Source organism: Cervus canadensis, chromosome 3 (genome assembly GCF_019320065.1).
Source record: "Cervus canadensis isolate Bull #8, Minnesota chromosome 3, ASM1932006v1, whole genome shotgun sequence".
In the NCBI taxonomy this organism is placed as follows: domain Eukaryota; kingdom Metazoa; phylum Chordata; class Mammalia; order Artiodactyla; family Cervidae; genus Cervus; species Cervus canadensis.
This window is the reverse complement of record NC_057388.1, coordinates 65,063,523-65,085,757: the sequence shown is the minus strand read 5'-3', so window position 1 is coordinate 65,085,757 and position 22,235 is coordinate 65,063,523. Positions and strand designations below refer to the sequence as shown.

The 22,235-nt window shown below is 50.9% G+C and overlaps 1 protein-coding gene across 1 annotated transcript; it reads right to left on the bottom strand.

Annotated features, from left to right (window-relative positions):
* Positions 1–8,279: 8,279 nt before the first annotated feature.
* On the bottom strand, positions 8,280–11,449 carry HOXA13 (homeobox A13). The gene is made up of 2 exons (XM_043462320.1): positions 10,505–11,449; positions 8,280–9,786 (listed from the first exon to the last, which is right to left on the bottom strand). Exons 1-2 carry the CDS (start codon positions 11,424–11,426, stop codon positions 9,542–9,544), a joined length of 1,167 nt encoding a protein of 388 aa, XP_043318255.1. The 5' UTR covers positions 11,427–11,449; the 3' UTR covers positions 8,280–9,541.
* Positions 11,450–22,235: the final 10,786 nt, after the last annotated feature.

Sequence of the window (22,235 nt, the reverse complement as noted above, 5' to 3'; positions counted from 1 at the left end):
GGCAGCTCTTGCGAGAGGCCAAAAATGTTTTGGAGGAAGAAAAACAAAGGCAGGAAGTGGCGGCAGCCTGACGGTGCGTGTGTGTCTGCGGAGAAGGGAGGGAGCCATTTCAATCTCTTCTTGTTTTTCCAAACTTCAAGGTCTAGGCAGCCCTAGCAGGGCCGGCCCGTCGCTCCCGGTGCAGCATTTGGAGATGGCCACCCGGGCAGGCGAAGGCTGGCGCCCGAGCCAGCCTCGTCAGGCGGAAACGGCTAACTAGGTGATTTGCTCAGCAGAGTAGACCAAGTCTTTCCAAATTTCATTTGATTTGGCCCTAAAAGTCAGGGGTTGGGGGATTCTGCAACACCTCCCAGACCTTCCTCGGCAGGCGGGCTGAGTGTGCCTTGCCGGGGATTCCTGAGCTTTGCACTCCACTCCACGCCTCTTCCCAGGTGGGATACGGGAATAAAGTGTGTCCAGGTGCATCTACCCAGCACTGCCGCCTCCCCTTCTTCTTGCAGCCGAGGGGTCTGGGAAGCAGCTGGAGGGTGCCTGCTGGTGGTACCCAGGCTAGGTAACCTTGGCATGGTCAGTGCGCATCAGGGCAAAGTGAGCCTTTTCACCTGAGTTATCCTGTGTGTGCATGTGTGTTGGGGGGGCGGGGACGGAGAGTTGTTTCCAGCATAGTCATTCAAGGGACATGAGCAGAAAGGACCATCACTTGATAGGCAGTCTAACAACTGTTCACTCCAAGGGAGGAAAGAACTGGGGGGCAGGGAGTGCCTCCAGACTCTGGAGACTCAGACTCATCCCTAACTGATCATCCTCCTGGGTTGCCTTCTTCTCTCTTTGGGGCTGACTTGGACTCTGGCAGCGGCTCATTGTCCCTGAATCTGAGAATGCGATGTCTCAGCGCCTGCACTTGCAGCCCTCAGACTGCTCAGTGCATAACCCTTAACATGAATGCCAACAGCAGGCTGCCCGCTCACTTCGTTTCCTCTCTAACCATCGTCTGTCTCTATCTCCCTGCGGCTCCTGCTTGCCAGTCGTCTGCCCTGCCCCTTTCCAGCCAAGTCTCCCTTTCTGTGGCCTCTTGCCTCTTCTGATACTTCCCCTACGCTAAGCCAGAGCTGAGGTGCCACTGGAGGGCATTCGGTTCGGAAAACACAGTTTCTCTGGAAGCTGGTTAGGTTCCTGACTCTTCTCCCATTTCAGGCCTCCACCAGGGGTCTGAATTGGACCTCTCACCTCCTTCTTCTGAACATTCTATTCCAAGGCCCTACTAGGCTCTTTTTCTCTCCCTCCCTCTCTCATCAACACTCCCTTCTTCTCTTCTTGGAACTCAGCTCCTGCTTTTCTAGGCCTGGCAATCTTGGATGGCAGCTGGCCTGGGAGGGGCAAGGCCCACCTGACAGACCAAAATTCACTCCCAAAGATCTGTGGTTTGTGGATCACATAAGGTACCTTTTTTTTTTTTTAATTGCTGATCTGAGCCCCTACCTTCCTCTGTTCCCAAATGTCACACCTGTTTCTAGAAAACCATAGCAAAAACTGTGGCAACCCTTGCACATTGTACACAGGTGCAAGAGCCAGATGGAGGACCCAGGATGAAAATGGCTATCAAGCCCTTCACAGGGTTGGAGACCAGGTCCCCATTTGGAGGCTTTCTGTGTCCAAGTGGGAGATACCCTGGAGGTACATCTGTCTTCCTTGGTAAAGCCCAGGAGATCTCCTAGAATTTGTTCTTAGGAAATGGTCTATTGGCAGATCATGGCCAACTTATCACATTTCAAGACACTCTCTAGAGGAGACACTGAGGCTTCAATAAAATATCGAGAGACCCCCTTCTATCACTAAGGATGTGGGGGTTAATTTATCTCCCTGGCTAGAAGAGACACCTGTTCCCCCCCTCCCTCAAGCTCTTCCTCCCTTCCCTAAAGCACAGGAACAGGTAATGCCTTGAGCTTGAACTTACAGTTGACTCTTTTCTGACTCAAAGTTTAAATCTCCAAGGTCCTCAAACATCTGAAGAAGTCCACATCCTTCCCGTGGCTACTGAGGCATCAGGTTTAGCAGAGGGTCTCAGACACCCAAGCAATCTGGTTACTATTTAGTTTAGTGTGTCCCAAAGTGATGGGAAAAAGAGAGTTACTTCCTTTGAGAAGAACCATTTTTATTTTTATTGTTGTGGACTCATTAAAGATTTTTTTCCCCTACTGAATGGGAATAGTTGAGGGGGTGGGGGCCGAAGGGCAAAGCCCTGGTTCTCAGTGTCTGCCTTCCATTCTCCCTGCAACTTCGCCCCAAACGGGGTTTCCTCAGCCAAGGATATCTGTAATAAAGAGGACAAAGGCAGAGGGCAGCCCAACCCAAAGGCCAGCTCTGGTCCTGGGGTGGGGGTAGGGGGGCGTGTCTTAGTCTTGATCGCTGTGGCTCACAGGAAGCTCCCATACCCCAAGCTTCAGCTACCACTGAGGGCAGTTCCCCCAGGCTCCTCTGGTTCTTCTCAGCCTGAATCCATGGCTCACATTCCAGGCTGGAGAAGAGCTAGCCCCTGCCTCCTCAAACCCTGCCCTAGGAGTCTCCCCCATAGGCCCTAATACTCAGTTCTGTGATGGTACCTATTCACGGACAATCCTTCTGCCTACTGTCCCCTGAAGACCCTGCTCCACACGTGCAGCCCTAGGGATAAAGCCCTGCTTTTCTATATGCTGTGAAAAAAAGACAAAATCATTTATAGGGCCTCTTTGATTCACCTGGAGCAATAAGCTCAGAGGAGGACCAGATTTAAGCGATTGACCACTAGGCCTGAAGTCATGACCTGCTGCAAGCAGGCAATGGGCAGAGGGAAGGGACTCCCACCCCTCCTCAGTACAGTGAAGGGATTGTTGGGGTGGGGGGCGGCTGGGAGTCAGAGTTTTACCTTTGGCAGAGTGCACCTCACTTCGTGGCCCATATTTTAGGCAGAAGAAGAAGCACATGCAAGTTCTCACCAAAGGCTTGCCATACACTGAGGGAGCAGACCTCGACTCAGGAACTTCAAGAGAAGCTCCCAGCAGGTTCCTTGCTTCCCCATCCTATTCTACGCCCACCTGACCTGGTGGCCCGTGCCAGGTCCCTGTCTCTCCCAGAGCTCAGAACTCAGATCCAGCCGCATCCACTCTACTGAGCTTGCAGGTTTTGCCTCTCACCCCGGCTAGGCCTCCGCGGGCTCAGTTCTTCCGGGACTCGACGGGAACATAGCCTGGGCCACCTCTGGCTGCGCGAACTCCCGCTTCAATATGGCTGGAGGCGAAGGAGTTGGTCACCAGGAAAGGGCTGCCTCCAGTCCGCGATCCCCGGTTATGGTTATCAGAACCTGCTTGCAGCCGGCCGGTTGCGAGTCCTGTGTCTTCTCGCGGCGACCGGCCCTGGCCGTGGAGACGGCGGTGGCGCAGAGGACCTGACCTTTATGGCGCGAGAGGAGAGCGCTCTCTAAGCTGCCAGGAGGGGGGTTCTGAGGTTTCCAACCTTTCCCACCCAATAGCAGCCCAGACACCCACGCATGCCCCTCACCCCTGTTTCCCCCTCCTTTTTGTGCATTGTCCGCAGACCCGCAGCCAGAACAAAGCCCCCAGCCGTGGTCTCTCCATTGCCTTCGCGAGCTCTTGTGCCTATCTCCCCTGGGCCAAAAGGCTCGGAGCTTAAGTCGAGCGGTCTACGTCCACCCCCCACCTCCAACCCCAGCGCCCTCTTCTCTCCCTTAGCCCCAGCCGCCCTCAGCCAAAGCCAGGGTACTACTCTGCATGTCAGCCGGGCCCCTGCCCGTGCCAACCTCCCATGCGCCCCGTCCTGGCCTCGGACTGCGGGCGGTACCGGGCCTACAGCCGAATCCAGCGCGGCCGAGGCGCGGGGCGCAGCGAGGCCGAGCCTGCTTGTCGGCCCCGAGCCGGGAGACCCGAATTAGGCCGCCTGGGTCCGCAACGTGCCCGGCTCGCTCTGGGTTCCCTCGGATCCCACCCCACCCATCAGGCCAGGGCTCAGAAAGCGGAAGTATTTGGTGGAGAAAAAACACGGTTTCTTTTCAGCCCATCTCAGAACCCCTTTTAGAGCAAATGCTCCTGTCAAGTTTTATTTCCCGTTGCAAACCACCTTCCACGCTGCCAAGAATTAAGACCGGGAGAGATTAAATACCCGATTATTCTCGTGGGGAGGGAGGGGCGGGAGCGGAGAAGAGGGACCCGCACCAACACTTTCGTTGGACTCGGTTTGTCCGCATCAAATAACGCCCAGCGAGACCCGCGAAGGCCCGCGCGGGCGGCGGTGACGTCAGCCTGCAGCTGCGGGGCGCCGCGCGGGACTAGGGGGCCTGGGCCTGGACCTCGGCTAGCGTCCCGCTGCACGCCCCCTCCGGCCACTGGCCGTCCGGGCGAGGCAGGCTCTCTAAGCTTTGCGCCTCCATTTTGAGGAGAGTGTTCCTCGGGACGCGCGGAGGCTTCCGAGCCTCCTCGGCCCACGAGGGGCGCGGCATCGGGTGGCTTCCCGGGTCCGCTGCGGCGCCTCTCCCGCGCGTCCTCGGTCCCTGAACCGAGCGAGGGGTGGCGGGCGGCCCCCGCGCCGCTGCGCGACTGCCCGCCAAGGTTCGCACATCTCCAAGGCCTCGCTGTGATGACCGCTTCCCGGTGGATCCAGCTCTTCGGCGGCGCGACGGAGCCAGACAGAAATGAAATCAACTGTGGCGAGGCCTTGGCTGCTTCCACGGAGTTTTTCTGTGCCAGCGTCTTTTTTTTTTTCCTCCCCTTCCCTTGAAAATCAAATTAAAAATAGCAAACACCTTTCAGACATTGGTCGGGCGCTAGGTAGATGCGCTAGGATTGAAGCAGCCGATCAGCAAGTGGGTATTTTCATAAAGAATGAAGCCGGCTGTTATTTACACGGCGGCCTGGCGGATGAAAACTTAATTATTGTGTGCGTGTCCTAAACCGAAGCATAAATCTCCCCAGGCCTCTTGGATAACGTTACATCTCTGCTTATGAAAAATGGGATGTGAGCAACTCGCTGCACATTTCTCTGATTCTCCAGGTCTTGGGCTGCTGACACGCATTCGATCAACTTTAAAGGAATGCGCATAAATCAGCGAGCCCCTAGCGTCTCCTCCATAGAAGTTCGCAAATCCGGAAGGGCGCCTCTGAACCCACCCGGTCTGGGGCTTAGCAGTCCCGGGCAGGCTCCGTCTCCGCTACGAAAGAAACTCGGGAATTCGCAGACGGGAGCGAGAACCCGCATCCTCAACAAACTCGCCAAACACACTCAGCAGGATGTAATCCGCACATATGTTATACGGTGAAATGTGTCTTTAGTTACCCGCACACATATGTTATCATCCTCAGCTGAATGTCGCTGCCTCGTGAAGTTTTAAGAAAATATCTCAAATAGGTTGAATTTTTAAAAAGATTAATTTTCTCACCCTTTCTTGAAAAGTTTAGTTTTCTGTTAAAAAAAACCCCACCAGTTTAAATAGATGGCTTAAGCTCTGTATCAGGCATAAATAGTAGTGAAATGCAAAGTGGCATTTTACAATCATCCACTTAAAATACCTTAATAAATTTGACAGTATTAAGAGCAGATGGAAAGAGTAGTTTTTTTTAAGTCCCATATTTACAATTTTAAAAAATGGTAACATGACAGGCCATTACAGGATTAAAAATCATTGTTAATTTGATAGATGGAAATGGTGTCTAGTTGTTTCCATATTATAATTTCTTACTCTGAAAGTGTATCCCTTTCGGGGGAAAAAATTATACTTGAATCAGGGACTCAACAACACTATCCCAGTGTCTGGCATTATCCCTATATGGTGGCTGGCATCCTCCTGGGTGTCTATTTTCTAAAGGTTTAGATTAATTGCTATTTGGGTATTAGGGAACCATCACACGCCATGCTTACTTCAGGTTATCCGGTAGATCCATGAGAATTTTAAGTAAAAGGTAAAATCAACATTATCAATAACTGTTTCAGAAGAAAGAGAAAGACGGAAGAAAAAACAAAACAACCTCTGAAATATCTTCTGTCATTAATTTCAAAAACTGAAGGGAGAAAAAAAAAGAAAACTACTTTACCCAGAGTTCCTGCAGTGGCGATGGCTTGTGAAAAGGGTGGTATTCCTGCTGCAGAGCTGCTGTTGGCCTTCTTCCTAGGCCTGAGGCTCAGAATATTTCTTACATCTAAAGAAAAATATCCCCCATCAACAGAAGAGTCCCCTTTGGAGCTGTTCGTAAACACACAGTTTGATCCAGCTTTGAGGGGATTTTCCACCACTTTAAACATTTTGGGAGAAAGTTGTTACTTTGGCTTGGTGGCAGCTCATTTAGAAATGGAGTGCTGTAGAAGAAGATGTGGGGAGGTTGATTTGAAGCACCATTTTCATTTGTTTCCACAAGTGGAGTGAAAATCCTCAGGGCAGCAAAACTTGATTGCACTTCACAAGACCATTCCATGTGTATGTTTCAAGACCATGCTGTTTTTAGGCAGCTTTAGAGATTCTTTCTATAATTCTCCATCTGTAAAGGAGTTCTAAGTCTTCAGGTTGGAGAGGTTTCTGTCAGCGTCAGCCAAGTTTGTTATCAACTGACATTATTTTCCATAAAATGATGAATAAGATTACTCAGCTCACAATCACTTTTGTCTTAACATAAAGATAAAATTCACCTCATCTCAAAAATTTGCATCCTAAAGATCTTGGTTCCACCAACATTTCAACGCATATATGCATAGCATAGCATGTTTTTGACAAAAACTCATCACCTTATGTGTATATTAAATATAGAAACATACATATGTCTTAGTTATGACTCAAAACATAGCATCCAATGTGTTGTTAGGGTCAGTAAGTAGTAGATATGATTGTTATTGCCAGTATAATTTTGATGGTGGTTGTTCATATTAAATGTATATATTCCTTCCATAATTCAAATGGCAGCTTAGAAAACATCAGTATAAGATTGCACACCACCCAGGCGCAGCACTTGACTCAGAGCTATCCGGGATAACTCTCCTTCTGCATCCATATTACGGTCATTTTATAGATATGAGATCTTTAAGCTCTCCATACTGACCTCTTAAGAGGTGAGTTTCTTTGAATTTCTGAAATGTAACTCTAGAGCTCTAGAGTTAGCAAGGCATCTGAAACTTTTTATTTACCGTATAGAGATCTCTTACAGCTCTAGTTAGGATGGTAGACCACCTTGGAGGGTGAGGTCCAAGAAAGAAAGGTTATTTAAGAACACCTCTTAGACTGTAACAAAAACGTACAGCTTTAAAGCAGATCTGCAGAAATCTGATGCAGAGGAAGCTGCTATGAATACAAATCAAACTCAGCCATTAAAGAAAAGGAGCAAAACTTCAACATGTAAGGTACATTTTGGACCTCAACACTCAAATCACCTTAAATTACACCATTTTGAGTCATCAGTAATTAACGATACTCTGTACAGATTCTACAAATAAATATACAAGCACACACAAGCACTAATATGCAAATGTATACATGTATACACATATGATATATATTCACATATATACAGGCACGTGTATAACTTACATATATTCAAATTTGCTCCAGCTGGTGCCAAAGAAATGAGTACTAAATCTCTAAAACAAGGAGTCAAGGAGGTAAGACCTTTTGATTCCCTTGAAGCTGAAGAATTACAAGGAAGCTTGTCAACGCGAGGTGGCGCCCTTGATCTACTAATCCAGCTGAGGCCAATTCATGAGCTGTCAAAAGTCAAGGTCACAAATTGTCTTTTTTCATCAAGGTCAAGGTTTAAGGCCTTTCCTAGTCCTGTCATTTCAACATATCAAAACCTGCCCTTTCAGACACATGCAGACCCAACAGCAGATTTTAAAATACGACAGCCTGGGCATCGCTGATACTAAACAACTGGTTTTCATTTTCCACACGAAGCCTGGGAATTTATACTATCTCCTCCTCCTTTCTTTTCTCTCCTTTTCAGAATACCTGACACTTTAACCTTCTTAAAGCACTTATCTAAATTTTTAGGATTTTAGTTGTGAGGGATTTCTCCCTTTGCTTAAAAAATTTGTAGCAAAAAAAAAAGCTGAATAATAATAGAAAACAATGGTCCTTGGTTTGTACAGGACAAACCACCGGCTCCTTTTCTTTCTGTGAAGTGCATGCTTAGCATAGGAAAATAATGACTATTTCCTTCAGATTTTAATGACAGTGTCTATTTTATTAACATAATTAATACCACTATATCAACTATCTACAGGTCTAAGGCTTTTTTAAACTATTATTTTTAGTAGAAATATTTGAAAAGCAGGTGCACAGATACATTTTCACAGTGTGCTGAATGTCTTTATTTACAAGATAGCATTTTATAGTGAATATGAACAAAATGAATGTGCTGGTTGAAATAACTGCTTGATTAAAGGCGTGCTGTGAAGATGAACCCCCTAAACTTTCTAACGCAGTCTCATAACACAATAAACAAGGAAAAAATACTAATCCCTTAACAGATCAAAAATATAGAATGTAAACATCTAAATGTTTTAGGGGAATGGATTTCCGTTTTGAGTTTTCTAAAAATAAAAAAAGAAAATTATTTTTCTAGCCAATGTTTAGTAAATATTGGGAAATACCAACTTATGTGAAAAATTAATTGTATTCAAACCAAAAGCCACCATGTTAGGGTGGGACCTCTCAGAAGATCTGACATAAAGTGAATTCTGTGAATTATCTGATGCTTTAAATATTTTTAAATGTATCAAATCCTTTGAGAAGTAGATTAAATTGGGGCAGAAAATATTGTCCAAATGCCACAAAAAAAACTTGTCATAAGCAATTAAAAATTATTATCAGAAGGACATTTCCAAGCCGGGGTTCTCCTATGGCCTCAAAGGCTCACTCCGATGGTTGTACTTACTCCCAAGACAAACGATCCTCGGAAGAGCTTTCTCTCCCTTTGCCCCTTCATAGTAAATAGTCCAAGATCATTATTTCAGTACCTTCTTCTCCTTTCCTTTCTAAATCTATACATGACGTGTTTTGCAGAATATACAACAATGGTAGGAATTTCACTAAGATTTACCTGAGCAGTCACTTAACATGCAAAGGGGATGGTAATGGTGACCCAGAAGACAAGCAGATGTTTACAAAAGCCTCTTGCATTTGTAACCAACTTTCCAATCATTGATCATTATCATATAACATAGTGTCCTAAAATATAACGGTCACATAAATACTTACAAGATTTCAGTAAAAGGGTAAACTTATCTGAAATTGCGTATTTGGGGGGCTGATGTTTGACTCTAGAGTTTGTCATTTAATGGTCTGTCGGAGTTGGCGGGAGAACTGGCAGTCTTTACCATTTCTTAAAGTTTTAAAAAGAGTTGTAGATTCCACAGGAGAAAGAGATTCCCCCTTAGAAAAGCAAAATGCCAGTGTCTCTCTCTTTCTCTTTCCCATTCTTCAATTATTATTAGCATTATAACCATTATCTGGGAAAAGCAACGAGTTCTGAAGCATTTCTTCAAGTTGCCCTCTAGCTCCACTTTTAATCCATTAACTAGTGGTCTTGAGTTTGTTGATAACTTTTTTCTCTTTGACCCTCCTGTTCTGGAACCAGATTGTAACCTGTCGCTCCGAGAGATTCGTCGTGGCTGATATCCGCCTCCGTTTGTCCTTGGTAATGAATTTGTTTGTAGCGTATTCCCGTTCGAGTTCTTTTAATTGCACCTTGGTGTAAGGGACGCGCTTCTTTCTCCCCCGCCTGTAGGAGCTGGCGTCTGAGGGATGCGAGACCACGTCTGGAAGATAGGGAAGAAGGCAAGTTATAGAGGGATCAGATCCAGGCCAAGACACAGACGACAGCTCTCTCTGAGCCACCGCCTTGCAGTGCCCGGCTGCCCTTTGCCACCCGCTGTACAATCCAGCCCTTCTGCCAAAACCTGGAGGGTCAGTGGGGAGGGTGGGGGAATTCTGCACTGAAATGAAATCGCCGAGATCCAATGACTACCCCAGCCTGGGCCACTCTGCCCTCACAGAGGCCGGGCTTCGCTTGATCTTCTGGCCCAGCGGCTCAAATCTTAGCCTCCAGGCTCAGGGGACAACACTTCCATGCCTGATTCCTTTCTATATCGCCAAAGCCCCAACACTTGATGCTTCTACACTGAAGGCATTTTTGAGAGAATGAAGACGGGCAATTTGATAAACCATTTCTAGGTCAATTTCCCATCCTAAAGTCCATGTCAGGGGCTGGCGAGGGCGGAGCGCAGAGGGAGAAGGAAGCCAGCGAGGGTCCCCACGAGCTTCTTCCCAGCCATCCCTCACCCAGGAAGAGCCAGGACCAGCCCAATCCAGGGCAGCGAGGGCAGCGCCAGCCTGCCAGGGTCGGGCTCCGAGGGTGCAGCACCACTAGGACAGGCCAGGGAGAGAGGAGAAGGGCACGAGGGTGACCCAGGAGCGAGCGGAGGAGAAGCTGGGGCGGAACCGGAGGACCGGGGCTGAGAAGGGGGCGCCATTTACCGGGCAGAGTGGACTTCCAGAGGTGGGGAGGCTGCGCCTGCTCTTTGGGGCAGTACATTTGGCCGTTCCAGCCGTTGGGCAGCGCCCAGGGCTGGTAGCTTTCCATGGGAAGACCCAGGGGCTCGTGGCGCGACTCGCCGGGGCCCCCGAGGCCCGGCACCACCGGCATATCCAGGTAGCCAGGCACGGGCTGGTGGTGGTGGTAAGGCCCGGGTGCGTAGCCCTGGTGGTAGAAGGCGAACTCCTTAGCGCGGGAGCTGAACTCCTCGGCCGCGGGGCCGGCGGTGTCCATGTACTTGTCCGCGAAGGCAGCGGCGGCGGCGGCCGAGGCGGGCTGCGCGCACGACTTGATGGCGTTGGGGTGCGGGCCCATGCGCGCGCAAGGATAGTAGCCGCTGCCGAAATAGCCGTAGGGCAGCGCTGCGGGCCCCGACGAGCTCTGCGCCGCCGCCGAGCAGGGACTGCACTGCTTGGCGGCCTCGGCGCCTGCTGGGCCCGCGGGGCCCGGTCCTCCCGAGGACGACGCCGCCGCCGCCGCCGCTGCAGCGGCGGCGGCGGCGGCAGCGGCGGCGGCGGCCGACGGGGGCGCCTCCCCGGGCGCGCTGCTGTAGGCGGCCGCCGCGCCGGGCGCCAGGGGCGCCGGGTGAGCCATCAGGTTGCGGCACTGGTTGGCTGCGGCCGCCGCCGCCGCCGCGGCCGCCGCCGCAACCGAGAAGTTGCCCCCTGCGGCCGCAGCCGCCGGGTGGGGGAAGCCCCCGCCCCCGGCCCCAGCCGCCGCCGCCGCTGCCGCCGCCGCCGCCGCCGCCGCCGCCCCTTCCATGTTCTTGTTGAGCTCGTCGGCCACCAGGCCGCCGCCGTTGTCGTAGAGAAACATGACGGTGGGCTCGATCCAGCGGGGGTGGAGGAGCACGGAGGCTGTCATAGCACGAGCCGCATGGAGAAGACCCCAGTGGCGCTGTTTTAAAAAGCCCCCAAGAAGTGAAGAGCGCGCGGCGCGGGGCCGGGGCCCGAGCGAGGGGGGCGGATCGCGCCCCGCGGGGTCGCGCCAGGCGGCCGCCCATTGGCCCGGCCCCCCCTTCCTCCCGCTCCGCCCACGGCGTATGCAAAGCGGGCGGCTCCAAGCCCGGCTCTGCCCTGTACACTCGCCGTCCCCACCGCCGCCCGCGCCGTCCCCAGCGCCAGCGCCCGCCGCGCGGCCGCGCACCATTCACCCAGGGGAGAGGCGGGGGTTGCGGGAGGGTGGGGGCGGAGGACAGGCGGGCGGGGAGGGGAGGCAACGGCGACCTCCTCGCAGCTCGCTTTCCCTTCCCTTCTCCCAGTGGGGCTCGGAGCGGCGTAAGGCGGGGAGGGGACGGGGCGAGATGTTGGGTGAAGACCTGAGGCGGTGGGGACAGGTCAGGTAAATCTGCGGGCATCTGGGTACGGTAAAGTAGCGCGGCGCAGACCAGGCTGGGTGTTTCCTGGGGCCTCTGGCGCCGTTTTCTTTACAGGTATCCGCGCCCCTTTCTGCAGCGAGACGTCTGCACCGACACTTGCGCTTTCGGCTGTCGGCTTCGACAGCGTCGCGATCTGGCTGTTTTTCCGGGGGATCCGTGGCGGGGCGTTTGCGGATGCGCCTGGCTCATGAGTCCCAGGACATTCCTCTGGAAAGCTTGTACGGCATGTAGAAGCTTTCTCCCCTTCTCTGTCCACAGTGTTGGTGGGCAATCTCCTAGACTCGCCTTTAGGCCCATAGGCTCAGGACGACCCATTACAGTCACACACGGACACAGGCGCATACACAACCAAGTGTACTCTGGTGTCACATTCACACGTTTATATACAGACTTTGTGCCTCACTCTGTCCCAGTAGCAACTCTTCTTCCTCCAGAAGCTTTGGGATGGAGAGAGCGATTTCTGGACATCGTTTTTCAGGGCTCCCTTGTCTCCAACCCGTCTGGCCTGTCTTGGAAGGAGTTTAAGAGGAACAGGCCCCAGCTGGGTGCTGAGTTGGGACTCTCTTTTGGGGTTTAAGGAGGCTTCACAGAGCCTGGGCTGGAGCTCTCCAGGCACCTGGGCACTCTATCACACTCTTTTGGGACAAGAGAAAGAGACTCTTTGGGGCCATTTCACATCTTCCTCCCCATCTTCCCCAGGTAGGACTGGGGAAGAGCACTGTTTCCCGCTGGCAGAGAAGATGCCTGTCCTCTGTCCATGAACCAGCTCAAGAAGCCTTTTGCCCTCTGTGCCTGGGAAATGTGCTCTCAGGGTGTTGATGCTGGAAGACCCAAGCGGCCACCACATTTTGGTGAGGGATTCTGGGGTCCTGTGCCTTTGGGATCATATACTTCCATCTCCGATTGTGGATGTTGTGAGTTGCTCAGATGTCCAGAAAGGGGACTTGCGTTCAAAGTGAAAGTGGGTGCATTCCATCGGGACATCAGGGTTGGGAAGAGTGCTGGACTCCCATCCCAGGCAGACTGGTGAGCAGCCAGGCTTGGACCTGCCTCCTGTCTCAGCTGCAGACTCAGCCCTAAGCTCAAGTCACTGTGAACATCCCCACCCCAGTCTGCTCTCTAACGTTTCTGGTCTTCCTGAAGTGTCCGAACCAAGGAGGCTGAGCTCCGGCTTTTATCCACCCTGATCCCGGGTTTGTCCAGACCAATGTAAGTGTTGCCCAATAAAACCTTCTATGACCCCCCCCCCATACACATACCCAGTGTGCCCTTTCCCTCCTGCCTTTTTAGTAGCTCCGGGTAAATATTGATTTGCCCCCAGTTTACCTCCTCCCTGACTTGGCCATTTGCAGCCTAAAGAACCAGCCCCTGTAGGGACTTGATTTTTGTGTTACTTTCCGGCCGTTCACCCCCCTTCCTTCCTCCAAGTGGCATTGTAAAACTCATGATGACAAAGAGACAGGGTTTGAGGCCCCAGTTCCCAAGGACTTGAGGGCTGTTTTACATACAGGTCAGACATGGCTGGAGGCCAAGGTCAAGTTGAAAGTTGCAGTCTAGCCATAGTGAGAACTGCCCTGCAAGCCTGGAGACTCCGGCAGTTTCTAAAGGAATACCGCCCACCTCCCCTCACTCCTGATTCCTTTTTCCTTCAGAATTCCTCCTGTTTCTGGCTCTGTTTGGTTACCCAGCTTTTTTTTTTTTTAACTGCCTTCTCGGAGTTTTGGGGGCAGTGTTTACAGACTCTTCTTCTCTGCCTCCGCCCTGCTCTTGGCCTGAGCTTCGTGCCTCTTCTGTTTTCTAGCCAGTCCGGGAAAAACGAAAACACTGCTCCGAGAGCCCCCACCAGCCGGCGTCTGTGCCAGCTCACCTCTGGCCATGGCATGGAGCAGCTGCCTGCTGGGTGCACACCGCGGCCAAGGCCAGCTCCACATTCTTCCCTCTCCCCACTTCGCCGGAGACCAAGCCCTGAATGCAGAGGAAGGACCCCAGCTCCACAGACTGCCAAAGCCAACTGGGTCCCTCCTCACCAAAAATGGTGAGACAAGATTTCATTTTGTCTGCTGAGGAGCCCCAAGCAGGTTTGTCTGAGGGGAAGACTTTGGGTTGCATCTTGAATTAGGTTTTGCTACCTAAGCTTGGTGACCCCCACTAAGGAAGGGCTTCAGGAAGGCCTGAATTATTTATTGCGCTTTGAGGTGGATCTTTAGTGATCAGGTTATGGGGATGTTTTCTTATTCTAAATATCTGTATCAACTTTTGAAAACTCTTGAAATGTGATTACTTAGGGGGAGGCAGCCTGCTTCTTTCCTTCTTGTCTTAGATCTCAATCTACATGAAGTGATTTTTCTACCAGGTAACTTAGTGATGTCCTGGAATGCCTTCACTGTTTTTTGAAAGTCTGCAGGTCCCATTAGATATTGAGTTATAGCCACCAGTGGGGATGGTTTACAGAATTTGGATGAACTCTGTGAATAATTTTGGTTTTCCAGAATTTCTCCTTACTTTGAGAATTTCTCTTCTTTCTCTCCATCTTCTTGTCCATTGCTGAGGGACCTAAGAGATGCATTATAAGTTCCCCATATTGTTTCTTAGTCTCCTAGTCCTCCAGGCAGCTACCAAACCCGCTTGCTGGAAAAAGAAAGGTCGGAGGGCAGTGAAGAACTGGAGAGCCTTCTGGGAAGCAAGCACAGACTCTTTCCAACGGCAAGGTCAAGACTCCCTTGCCTGCCCAGCTCTTGGGCCAGACCCTCTGAACTGTCCCTCTGCTTTTTTTTTGGGGGGGGGGGTCTACCAGGCTCAGGAATTCCTGTGGGATTGCGGGGAGATGCCTCAATTTGAATCCTGGCAATGACAGTTTTATCCTCAGACCCTTTGTAGGCTAGGCTGGGAAGCCATGGCACCCACTGGGTTCTGTAGACAGCAGATTCACGGCCCATTGAACAAGAGGGTGGCAGAGCGGAGGTGGGTTTTGCCCAGTGCTCCCTGGTTTCCTTTAGAGGGGCCCTCAGTGGGCAGCAAGGGCAAGATCAGAGACCAGCAGCTTTTGTTCCAGAAGTTGCCAGATCCTTTTTCTTACCAGCCCCTTGGCAGACATGGCTTCAGACCTCCTAGGGCAGGCTGGGGTGCCCTGAGGGGTTTTGGTTGCTCTGGAGCTGAAGAAAAATACCTTGGCTGGGTGTTATTTGGGGGGAGTGTGATGGGGGGGCGGTACTCACTGCCAGCCTGGGCCATGAAGCCCTGGGTTCCCAGGGTTGGAAGAGAAGAGGACAAAGGGAAATCCATGTTTTAATCGAGTTTGATTTTCACTAGCAAATGAAATTTACCTGCTCTCACTTTAACTCGGAGGAGGCTGTCAGCACTGCTCTCTGGCACTATTTCTCTGCATCTATCCAGCATTAGGATAAACATTCCTGGGTTGGTTTTAAAGACACTTTGTATTTCAGGATATTCATGTGTTTCTAATGTATCCAAGCAGCTTTACAAGCTGCATTTGCAGAACATCTTAACCCTCTCCCTCCCAATGCACAAGGGATAGGGGCTCAGAGATAATGACAAAGGAGTAAAGACCTGGAGAAGGGGAAAGGGCTGAGGAGCTGAGGCTAGCTAAGAGAGAAAGAGAGAAAAGGAAAAACACTTGAACAGGACAGCACTTCCAAAACTGTACTCAACTGGACTTTTTGGGAAAGATGCAGGTGAGGGACAGCTTTGTTCATGGTGGGTTTTGTGGAATCTGAACTCTTCCTTAAGGAGAAAGAGTAGGTTTTCAAGAAATTTGGGCCAATGCTGGCCAGTAGGCAGAGAAAGGGGCAGTCCTGAGTCCCTTGCTCAAGCTTTAGGGTTTTTGTTTGTGCGTTTTGTTTTGTGTTTTGTATTTGACACATGACTAAGGCAGCACAAGGCCCAGGGTGACAGGAACAGTGTCGGACTGTGGGAAGTCACTTGGCATCCGGGCGACCAAACGCTAACATGGTGAAAATGGGAGGGTGTGCAAGGTCTAGGAAGATCCACAAAGACCCCTACTTTGTCTTGAAAGATGCCCTCATCCTGTGAATTCTGAGGAGAGTAAGGTTTTGGAGGCAGCAGCTCTGCCTGGTGGGTTCTTCCCGCTACCAGACCTTCAAGGCCACCAGTGCCCAGAGCGTCAGGAAGGACCCCACTTCCCGCACTGCCCTTTTCTGGTTCTCACAGAAAGCCCCTGAGCAGGGAGGGGAGCGCCATCTCCGTTTTAGAACAATTAGTCCCAAGTCTCCCAGGCTCCCTTGAGGACCCTCTGCACAGCGCCAGCCAGCCAGCGGCGCCCAGACTCCACAAGTTTGGTGCAAACTTGGGAGTGAAGGTCGAGTTCCCGCCTCTGAGACCCGCCGCCTTCGGGCTCAGGGAGGCGTGGGTGACTCCGCCAGTGGCGGTGGCCTGGGTGACGATGAGGCTGAGTGCTGCCTGCCCGCCCGCGACGCTGCCGCCGCTGCCCGGCTCTTGACTGAACCTGGAAACTCAGTCTCTGCTTAAAGGACCGAAGCCTGCGCTAGACGCAGAGGGAACCCGGAGAAGCGCTCCGCGCAGGGAGGAAGCGCCTTCGCGCTGTCCTCAGCTGGCTGGCGGACTCCGGGACCCACGGCACCCGGGGAGTGAGCTCGCCGTCACCCCGCCGGGCCGCTGGGGGAGCGCAGAACGGCCGAGGAATCCCGGGAGGTTGCGGCGGGCGTGAAAGGGGCGCGAGATCTCTGTCCCGACGCTGTCCGTTCGGCCCTGCCACAGCCCAGGAGAAGTCCCACCCGCCGGCCCCCACCCCCTTCCTCGCTCGATGCTCACTCAGGCCCCACAACAAAACAGGAAATCGGCTCTTGCTGGGGGATGGGGGGGGGGCTGTGGATTCATTATGTCAACAAATACACTGAAGACATTCGAAAGTTTGAAGGAAACAGGGGCTTGGACAGTAAACGTGGCCCCGCGGAGCCCCCAGCTTTCTCGCAGAGAAACCGGTGCAGACGACCAGCGGCCCCGCGGCCTGGGCCCGCGGGAGTCCGTTCCTCTCCAAAGACTCCCAGGTCCCTGTCCCGGGATGCAAATTCTTAACGCATCGAGCAACTAAGGCATGAAACTCACTAGCGCGGCCACGAGAAAGGGGAACTCAGAACAGAGAGGTGTGATCAGACTTTTACAGGCAAGTTATATGCGGTAATCATAAGATGCGTTTGCCTAATAAGGCACTCAGATTCACGCATCAATGAACATGGACATGCCATGTCCTGTGGGTGAAACACAGGCATCCTACCAAGTCCTGTGAGGAAGAATAGTTCACCCTGTCGGACCAGTCTGGTGACATATTTCGGGGTGGCTGGCGTCTCCCTACCCTTGCTGATTTTTCCATCCACTCACCATTCCTTCACCTGCCGCCGTCTTGCAAATACACCTGTCCCCGGGGGAAGGCAAGCCCCCAGTTGGCATTTACCTGATTTGGCTGTTCTCCCCAGAAACTCCGGCTGGCTCTGGGGGCCGCGCCAAGCCGACCAAAAACGCAGACATTTCTTGTGGCTCAGCCGCCGCTCCTTTGTCCGGCTGCTCTGGCCCCGCTTGGCCCAACACTCAGGGAAACGAAGCAGCTCAATAAAAACTTTTGATATTAGTTTTTATGGGTATTTACACTCTGTTCAGAGGCGCTGAGTACGGAAGCTCCATTAATCAGCCCCCAACCTCGGGTTTGGATGCTCAGTTTATGGGTTGAGAAAGGGAGATTGCCGGAAAGAAAGCGTGGGGATGGCCGGCTGATTCCGGAGAAATGAAAAAGGGAGCAAGGTCGTTTACCATTCTTGAAAAACGAAGATTAAAAGGGTAACTCCAGGTGCTACCCGATGGACTACGTTTTTATTTGAGCCCCCTGGCAGGGATAATTTTTCCACCTTTGCCTAACACATTAAAAAAAAAAAAAAACCTTTTTATTATGGAATTTTCCAAACACACAGAAAAGTACAATGAACCCCTATATACCCAACTCTTAGTTTCACCCCCTGTTATCATTTTGTCTTTCATGTTTCATTGTCCACTTCCACTCTTTTCTTTTTCCTGGAGTATTTTAAAGTAAATCCCTGACATCACATCATTCCACTCCCAACATAGGATTTTGAAGATACATTTCAAGGTTGAACAAAATTACTTAACAAAAGGAATCCTTCCTATGTCTGAGGGTAAGAGGTCAGTGTGTTTGAACTTGAATTGTTCTGATTACAATCTAGAAAGAACTTGAGGGTCCACCCAAGAGAAATCTAGATAAAGAAGGAGTGTGGCTTGTGGGGCATCTCGCCTAAATTTTTATGTCTCTTCATCAAAAATACGTATGTAGACACTTATGTTACCCTTTTCCATGAGCGTGTCATCCTTTAATTGAAGATTTCAACTGCTGCATCAGGATTTGGGGGAGAGATGAAAACCATGCCTCCGTCTTTTCTATGTCCTAAATTGACATATATTTCCTTCTTATTGGGCAAATAACCATTTCTCATTTCAACACACCTCCTCGCCTTTTAGAAAGCAAAGAGCGATTTCTAATGATTAAGGGAAAGGTTTTCTGGGTTGACATATCATTGCAGTAACCACAGTTTTCAAGAAGAAATTCAATTCTGTGTATTTTTTAAAAATCTCAACAGTAAAATATTTTTTTAAAAGAAGTACTGATGGTGTTGTAGCTTGGTTTGTTTTAATTTGGTGGTCTAATTGACAATGCATGTGATCCTCCTCTGAAACATGATTTAACTTAAAGAGTTGGCAATTTTAGAAAGCAAGAAGGTAAAAATGGAAAACAGCAAACCGTTGAATCTGAAAATCCTACACCAACCAGTTACTTAATAAATTTTAATCCTACTTGTCTCAGTGGATATCAGTCACCCTTTCTGTGGCAGAGTATTGAGTTTTTGCATTTGGATTGTTTACGGCTCCTTAACGTTTTTGAGGCGTTGTTAAATATCTGGGACACTTTTACTGGGGGATGTTTTTATGCTAATAATAGACACTAAAATGTTAATGTATGCTAAAACAACTCCTCATTAGAAAAGAACTATTTGGCTAAACTCATTAGGGATGTGTAAATTAAACAAGAGAAGAAATTATGTGCACAGATTTTTATATAACTTTCTGACAACCCCAAGGACAGCTATCAGAAGCCCCTGGAGACACTGGCATCGAGTCCCTTTCCTGCAGCCTGTAGGTCATCAGCAAGATCAACCCCTGCCAGTCTCTGGGCATCTCCTTCAGGGCTCCCTGGTCTCCTGATTCTAGGATGGAGTTCACCAAGGGGGTTAAGATTCTGGCCAGGGTCAGGGTGGAGACTGCGGAAATGGGAAGATTCAAAGGAAGAGGGAGAAGGGAAGAAAGATACTGCAGCAAAGCCAGGAGACAAAGAGGAAAGGGGAGATGGGAGGGTGCAACATAAAAAGTAAGGAAACCATGTGTGTTTGTGTGCTGAGTCGCTAAGTCATGTCTGACTCTTTGCGACCCCACAGACTGTAGCCCACCAGGCTCAGACTCTGTCCATGGGATTCCCCAGGCAAGAATACTGGAGTAGATCACCATTTCCTTCTCCAAGGAAACCATAATTCTCATCAAAAAGTCAAGCCACGGCCGCCCAAGTCAGGCCCATGTTTTTAAAGCTCCACAGAAACTGGTTCTCTGGAAGCCTGACTTCCCCCGACACCGCCCCCCCACCCCCCACTGACACACCCCACCTCGCTAGCCACTGGTATGGAAAAGGTGCTTAGGTTGCAAGTCTCCCTGCTATTTCTTTAACTTTACAAAAATAATCTGAGCTTTCTGAAACTGATTAGAATACAGAGTTAAATGTGGGCATAACCTTCTGACCATAGGGAGCCCAAGCAAGGAATTCTGGCTGGTCTCCGCTCGCTGCCCCGGCATAGGACTTGAGCCATACTTGGGACAACCTCCCGAGCCTGCTAGCAATTACGTGCTCTCAGTCACTTTTAAAAAGGCCATATTTCTTTACATTTCTAGGACCTAATGTGGGGTTATGTCGGGTCATGGGACCCTTGGCTGGTGCAAAGTAATTTGATGTCATTGAGAGCAAACCGACTCGTTTGTCACCCAGAGGAACAGACATCCCCGCGGGGCTGAGCTGCGAGCAGGGCAAAGCGGGCTGGCTGGGGCTGTGGGACCCAGCCACGGGTCTGGTGCTGACTTAGCCAGGTGGGCTGGGAGGTGGGCTGTCTGAATTGTTCACGTAGGTGCAGGGGAGTGACAGGTCAGCTCTGTTCCAAGCACACACACAAGCTGGTAGAGCTTGCATGGAACCCAGACTGTTTCAGGCCATTGGATCCTAAGTTCATTTTCTACAGGATCCAAGTCTCAGTTTTTCATTCCCTAAAGTTAAGGCTGGTTATATGGGGAGCAGTCCTTCCTCCTAAACCTCACTGCACTCACTGCTGCTCTTACGGTCTGTATCAGTTTCAATAAAACCTAAGGGACTCTCTACCTGAGGAATAAGATTCACCCAACTAAGAGGTATGAAGAGGAGAAGGCAGAAGGAACCATACCTCTTATACTCCTTTGGGAATGCACTTCAGGGAAGAAAATGCACTTCAGTGTGTGACAGGGCTGGCTCACACCTTGGCAAAGGGCTTCAAAGCATTTGCCTACAATGGTATCATCCACTGTTTCTAGTTACTTTCATTTTTGGGGGGGTAGGATAACACAAAGCCAAAGAATAGGGTTCCCTAAGCTCTCCTGTGAGAATCAGGGAGTGTTTAAGCCCTGGAGTATAGTAAGCTGGGCTTTCCAGAAAGCTCAGTTGATAAAGAATCTGCTTGCAATGCAGGAGACCCTGGTTCGATCCCTGGGTCAGGAAGATTGGCTGGAGAAAGGATAGGCTACCCACTCCAGTATTCTGGGGCTTCCCTTGTGGTTCAGCTGGTAAAGAATCTGCCTGCAGTATGGGAGACCTGGGTTTGATCACTGGGTTGAGAAGATCCCCTGGAAAAGGGAAAAGGCTAACCACTCCAGTATTCTGGCCTGGAGAATTCCATGGACTGTATAGTCCACGGGGTCACAAAGAGTTGGACATGACTGAGTTTGGAGAAGGCAACTTGACGGGCAAAAGGAGGGAGGAGGCCATTTCTGACCATCCTGGAACAAGCATAAGAGGGGGTCTTCCTATGGAGGGCAACTCTCAGCATCATTAATGTCCCCTCAGGCCCCACCCCAGAGGGCCTGGAAAGTCTATCAGTGGATCCATGAAGTCCCAGGATTCACACATAGAAATGTGACACATACGCATGCCTTGTCCTTCTGTATCATTGGAAAGTATCCTGAGGCTGCTCCTCTTCCTTAGTAATTCTTAGATGATGTGTGCCACAATCAGTGGAACAAAAGAGAAAACTTAGATCCAGCTAAAGTGGTCAGCCATGAGGGCCCGAGGAGAAGACCCTGCTTTAAACAGGTGAAGCCGCCAACAGAGAAGTTGTAATTGGCATCTCTGAGGAGGAGGCCTGCCCAGAATCTGCCTGCCTTTCTACCCGCCTCCATGTTAGGGAGAGGCACTGGTGCAGCTGGGAGAGCTAATATAAGAGATGGCACTCATAGTGGGGTTCATTCTCCCAGGGTCCTGAAAGGCACCAGGTCCTCCATAGAAATGAGACAGTCTGGGCAAGAAGAAGAAGATGGAGCAAGGTGCAACGGCTCTCCAACACAGATGCAGTGAGAACACACTGCGTCTGGCTGTGCACCTGGGCGCTGGGCTCCTCAGTTCTGCAGTGTGCATGGCCACCACCAGCAGATGTGATGGGTGATGAGAGCTCAAAGCCGATAACTGGGTGGGATGGCCTTTGCGGGGATCTGCCTCCTATGAATTTTGCCGCTGTCTGTGGTTCCCAGAGTCGCTCAGTACCCTGGAGGAGAACCCACAGGTACACTCCACCACTCTATTGGCTCTGGGTTCAGGATCCCTAGTAAGGGTTGAATGAAAATCAGAGGAACCTGGGTCCAAGTGGCCTCAGTTGGCTGATTAGGACCACAACCTGGAGACGGGAAAGCCAGTGAGAGCTGGACCTGTCCTCTCCGAGGTAGAAATAGTGTCTCAGCCCTGAGTGGGATTTCTGCCCTGACTGGAAAACTTTGACATGGTCGCCGGCTTTGAAGGCATGGCCAGGGGAAAAGGGTCTTCTCTTTTCAGCCCTCCCACCCTCACCATTAAGCAGTAGTCAGGATCGCGGCAGGCAGAGGCCGAGGATGTTCGCGAGACGCCGCTGCAGTTGCGACCTCTTCCCACTAGATGTCTTCCCAGTTAATCGGAATTG

What these genes read in the sequence shown, in the direction of transcription:
- HOXA13 (XM_043462320.1), bottom strand. Translation starts at nt 11,426, where the DNA reads ATGACAGCCTCCGTGCTCCTCCACCCCCGCTGGATCGAGCCCACCGTC. An exon ending in CTGGAAGTCCACTCTGCCCG is followed by an intron (nt 9,787 to 10,504) that starts GTAAATGGCGCC and finishes CCTATCTTCCAG; the next exon opens with ACGTGGTCTCGCATCCCTCA.